The sequence below is a fragment of the Frankliniella occidentalis genome, unplaced genomic scaffold (assembly GCF_000697945.3).
Source record: "Frankliniella occidentalis isolate FOCC.00 unplaced genomic scaffold, Focc_3.1 Scaffold3, whole genome shotgun sequence".
NCBI lineage: Eukaryota > Metazoa > Arthropoda > Insecta > Thysanoptera > Thripidae > Frankliniella > Frankliniella occidentalis.
In genome coordinates this window covers 2,524,474-2,529,493 of record NW_026267133.1, presented here as the reverse complement: position 1 = coordinate 2,529,493, position 5,020 = coordinate 2,524,474, and the positions used below count along the sequence as shown (strand labels likewise).

Below are 5,020 nucleotides of genomic sequence, written 5' to 3'. Positions count from 1 at the left end.
AAATTTTCTCTGGTCTAGCTGCAGCTTCCCCGGTCGACATACAAAATTCTTCTTATGTACAATATTTACAACTAAAAGAGGGTTCAACCGAGCTTTTAAAAAAACGCGAACCCTTAGTAGATGGGCGTTATGCTTAACTGTACAGAAATATTTACAAAAAGGAAAAAACAACATATGATCCATCACGGGCCAATATTTACTCATTTGACGCGAGTAAACCCCGAGAGCATCATCAAAACAAAACGAAATTAAACTCAATAATTCAGTATAAAAATAAATAAAGCTAAAACATGTACACATGATGGGTCACGCGAGCATGGATCCAATACAGCAGAGGCGGGCGCAAACACGGTGTACAGTGCTTTTGTTATGTCGAGCCCCTACTTAATAATGTGAGCAGTATTCTTCAGGCGAGGCCCGAAAATTATAAATAGAATAACAGCGGCGTGGCTACCACCATCACCATTTCTGGAAGATAATAAAACTACGAAATATTGAATGATATTATTGCTGATGAGATTCCGAGAGCAGTTAAAGGGCAGTGACGAGCACCGCGTCGCGATGCCTAAAATTCATGTCTTTTACATTTTTTCCCCAACTCTACCGTGTGCGGTCACAACCCGTTCAAGATTTCAGAAAACTTGGCGGGTATTTTAGTTTTTTTTTCCGATAGCGGAGTAAGTGAAGGTCTCTCGACCCGTGTATACTTGGCGCGAGGCGAAGAGGCCGTGGATCGGTTCTTTAGCCGCACTCCACGGTCAGTCCGCCAAGCGCCCGGAGGCCAGGACCGGCGCAGCGGGGAGGCTTGGCAGTCCCAACTGGTCCGATGAATCCACCACCTGCCAGGGGCAGCGGTGTGAGCAGGTGACCACAACGCCAGGCTCAGTACACCCCCGCCAGTCCCCTGGGGGGCGGGCTGTCCGGCGGCGGCGGGGGGCGGGCGTAGTGGAAGGGGTAGTCGTACTCGACGGGGTCCTGGACAAAGTCCTCGGGACGCGGCAGCGGCTCCGTTCGCCGCCCAGTCCCGAGGCGGGCGGCGCCCTCCTGACCCAGGAGGAAGACGCCGGCCGCGGGCCTGGGGGCGAGGAGCTCTAGCTACAACTCCGTGACCGGTATGGGCTTCTGCAGGCTGTTCATGTAGTCCTCGGGGTCCGAGAACGTCTTGTGGTACTCCTGCTCCTTGCGCGAGATGGCGCGCTTGTTCCAGCGGTAGCTCTTGAGCGCGGCCCGTATCCGGTGCCGGCACTTGAAGAGCACCAGCGCGATGAGCGCCACCACGACGGCGGCCGCGCCCGCGCCGATGGCGATGAGCGCCTGCTGCCGGCCGTCCAGCTGGCGGGCGCAGCCGAGCCGCTCCGCGTCCAGCTCGTCGAGGGGCTGGCCGCGGAGGGGCAGCGGCGCGGCGCACAGCGTGGGCGCGGCCCGCCAGCGCTGCAGCAGCTCGGGCAGCCAGCGCAGGCCGCAGCCGCAGCGCAGCGGGTTGCCCGCCAGCTCGGCGGCGCGCAGGTCCCGCCACGACACCATGTCCTCGGACAGGTGCGTCAGCTGGTTGTTGCGCAGCGACAGGTGCCGCAGCTTGCTCAGCCCTTGCAGCGCGCCGTCCGTCAGCGCCGTCAGCTTCTTGTTGGAGGCCAGCGTCAGCGACTCGAGGTTGGCGTTGTCCCGGAACGCGCCCTTCTCCACCGTCTCCAGGAACGGTGCGCCGGACACGTCCAGCTTCCGTAGGTTGGTCAGGCCCTGCAAAGAGAGGTGTCGTTGTTACTGCTGAACAATATCTCCAAAAACATGTACAATCGCAAACACATTTGATGATGTTTGCTCTACCCTCTCATCAGCACTAACCTGGAACGCCGCCACAGCCAGCACGGCGAAGTGGTTCTGGCCGAGGATGAGCTCCTCGAGGCGCGCCAGCCTGGCCAGGGTGGCGGTGGGCACGGCGGCCAGCTTGTTGTCGGCCAGGTTGAGCGTGCGCAGGCCGTCGAGGCCGCGCAGCGAGGCCTCGCTCACGTTGCTCAGCCCGGCGCCCGCCAGGTCGAGGACGGCGAGGGTGCTCAGCCCGTGGAAGGCGTTGTCCTCCAGGGTCGAGAAGGCGTTGAGTCCGACGCGCAGCTCGGCGAGCCTGGTCAGCGGGCGCAGCGCGTCCGAGGGCACGTGGCGCAGCTGGTTGTCGTCGAGGTGCAGCACGCGGAGCGCGGCCAGGCCGTCGAAGGCGCGCGGGTGCACGGCCGCGATCCTGTTCTGGCCCAGGTTGAGCTCCTCGAGGTGGCGGAGCGCGCCGAACTGGCCCGGCCCGAGCTCCATGAGGAAGTTGCCGCGCAGGCTGAGCACCGTCAGGCTCAGCAGCCCGTGGAACGTGCCGTTGTCCACGGCCGAGATCTTGTTGTGGTCCAGGTGCAGCTCGAGCAGCTTGCGCTGCGCCTCGAACGCCCGCATCGGGATGCTGACGAGCGCGTTGTGCGCCAGGTCCACGTACTGCAGCTCGCCGTAGAACTGCAGCGCCGCGTCCACCGTGCGCACGCGGTTGTAGCGCATGCCCAGCCGCTGGATCGAGGGGTTGAGCGTGATGGGCACCACGTCCAGCGAGGCCGACTCGCACATGACGACCAGCGTGTCGTCGTCGCACTGGCAGCCCTGCGGGCACATGGTCTGCGCCAGCGCCTGCGGCAGCAGCAGCAGCGCCGACAGCGCCAGCAACGCCAGCAACGCGCACCGCCTCATCTGCAAGCAATTAAACACACAAAGTCACAAAAAAAGTTCCGAAAAACAGGCCCGTCTCTTTGTTCTTCCTGGTGAGGAAATAATAGAGCCACAGAGCTGCGGGATTGAGTCGGCTAACGTCAAAGGTGACGACGGCGTTTCAAGACCAAGTCAGCCGTTCAGTATAAATTATTCACTCAGGTTGGCGGCCAAACGTTTGTGTTGACCGGCTGTAACAGAGCCCCCCTCACGACCCATTTACTTACGCAGTGTCACGTTTCTTTAGCTTTCCTGCCAATTACCTCACGCAAAATTCGTAAATACTCTGCGGTCCTTCCCGCGCCATCACTTTTTCTTTTATTCAGACTACCTCTCTCGCTCGTCTACTGACGTCACCACCTTCTGCCGTAGCCCGCCTGACTGATTCCTCCTGCTGTCTAATCCCCTTCACTATTAAACCATTCTTTTTTCCCCTTCCTTTTTTTTTTGTATTTCTGTTTGATTTAATGTTTTTTTGCCGCCCGCTGTGCGCGCCGGCAAGACGGGGTTCAGTCGTACCGACCGGCTGCGGGGCGGCGGCGGTATAAGGGGTTGACGATGACGAGAGAGCAAGGAGTGGAGAACCAAAAGAGAGTATAAGAGAGGGCAGAGAAAAAGTACTAACGACGCCACAGGAAACGTACACGCGTGCCCGTACTGCCACGCTCCCCCATCCTCTCGCCCTCCTCCTGCTCCCCCAACATCCGCACCCCTGCTCCCGCCCGCCCCGCCCCGCCCGGCGCTAGCCGCTGCTGGCTGCTGGGGTGGTGTGAGGCTGCGTCCGAACGGCATACTCGCGACATCCTGCCCCTGGCGGCTGCAGAGGGAGGGAGCGGCAGCAGCCGTCGCCACCGCCTCGAACGCCCTCCGCCACGATGACGGGGACAAAGGGCGGCGGTGGCTGGAGGCGATCTGAGAGCAGGAAGGGATGGATGGGGTGGGAAGGGGAGGGGGAGGGGAGGGCGGAGTAGGGTAGGGCTGTGGCCGGGCGGGCAGGAGGGGCCCTCCCTCGAGTTGTGCCAACCCCCGACCGCATTCGTCTGCGTTCCCCGCTCTCGCTGCTGCTGCTGCTGCAACTCCCTCGCGGCTCCTGCCCAACCCACCACCCCTGGTGCGCGGCCAGGAGCAGGAGCTCACTACTCACACCGCCACTACAGGGAGCGCCGTAACATACTTCAGCGACCGCCACTGCCACTCCACCCCGCGCAGCAGGCCGCCGCCGCCGCGCCCGGACGCGCCGGGACGGACGGCCAAACGGAGCCATTCCGCGTATCGAAGCTTTAGCGCGGAATAATAGACCGGAAACTGCTTGCGTTGCACCGGGTGAGTGAGCGAGCGAGCGAGCGAGAGAGAGAGAGAAAGAGAGAGAGAGAGCGTTGGCCTGGCGCAGCGGGCCGCGGCGGCGACGCGCGAATCAACAGCGATGACGAATCGGCAGCCGGGCAGACAGAGATAGAAGGGGAGGAATAAGAAACTATTTGCGACGCACGCACCACTGCCATTTCAAGCGCAAAGGCGAAGAGGGATCGCGGAGAGGAGGGGAGAGGGCGGGGCACATCTTTCCCATGGTGGGACGCGTGGGACTTGTTTCCAGAGAGAGAACGGGCTGGAAATGGTGAAGGGCTTACTAGAAAAGGAGTACAGTACGGTCGAGTTAAAACCCCCTAGCACGTCCTGCGGGGGTAACTTGTATGAATGGAACAGACGCTTATGGCGAAAAAGCCTTCTGTGTGCACGTTCCCACAGAGAGCGGACAGGTCAGCGGCCTTTCTAATTTCCCCCAGATAACCATCTGGCCGACACCTAAACCCGCCCCTCCCCCACCCCAATCGTGTCGAGTAGGGGTTCCGACCGCTCAATTTCTCATCCGCGGCTGACAACACCGGGCGGGCGGTCCGGCCCCGGCCCCGGGTTGGGGTGTCCGATACGGCCATATGGTGCCGCCAGTGCCGCCTATGCAGCGCCCGGGCCGCGCCAGATCTGGCCGGGGCTGTCCGGGCCCGGGCCCCACCCTGGATATATATGGGGCGTGCACTATCGATCGGGCCGCCGCCGGGTCCCCCGCTGCGCGCCCCGCCCCGCCGGCTGCGAGCCCGGCACATCCATCCCTTGCTGATTACGCCGTTTCTAATAGCTTCTTCACCCCGCCCCGCCCGGCCCCGCCCGGCCCTGCCCGGTCCACTCTCGCGGTGGCGTCAGATGGCCACGCTCCCACACCGCTGCCGTCTGGGCTGCCTGCCGACCCCCGCAGAGGGGCGCACCCCCGGCGAACACGATCCGCCTC

The 5,020-nt window shown here is 62.0% G+C and overlaps 1 protein-coding gene across 1 annotated transcript in view; it reads right to left on the bottom strand.

The window, feature by feature from the left end:
• Nucleotides 1-958: 958 nt before the first annotated feature.
• Nucleotides 959-5,020, bottom strand: part of LOC113211864 (insulin-like growth factor-binding protein complex acid labile subunit) — a 10,447-nt gene continuing 6,385 nt past the window's right edge. The window contains exons 2-3 of the mRNA XM_052267106.1: nucleotides 1,843-2,718; nucleotides 959-1,737 (exon numbers count right to left, since the gene is read on the bottom strand). Of these exons, the coding sequence (XP_052123066.1) occupies nucleotides 1,096-1,737; nucleotides 1,843-2,718 (1,518 nt within the window). The 3' untranslated portion in view covers nucleotides 959-1,095. The remainder of the gene's footprint in view (nucleotides 1,738-1,842; nucleotides 2,719-5,020) is intronic.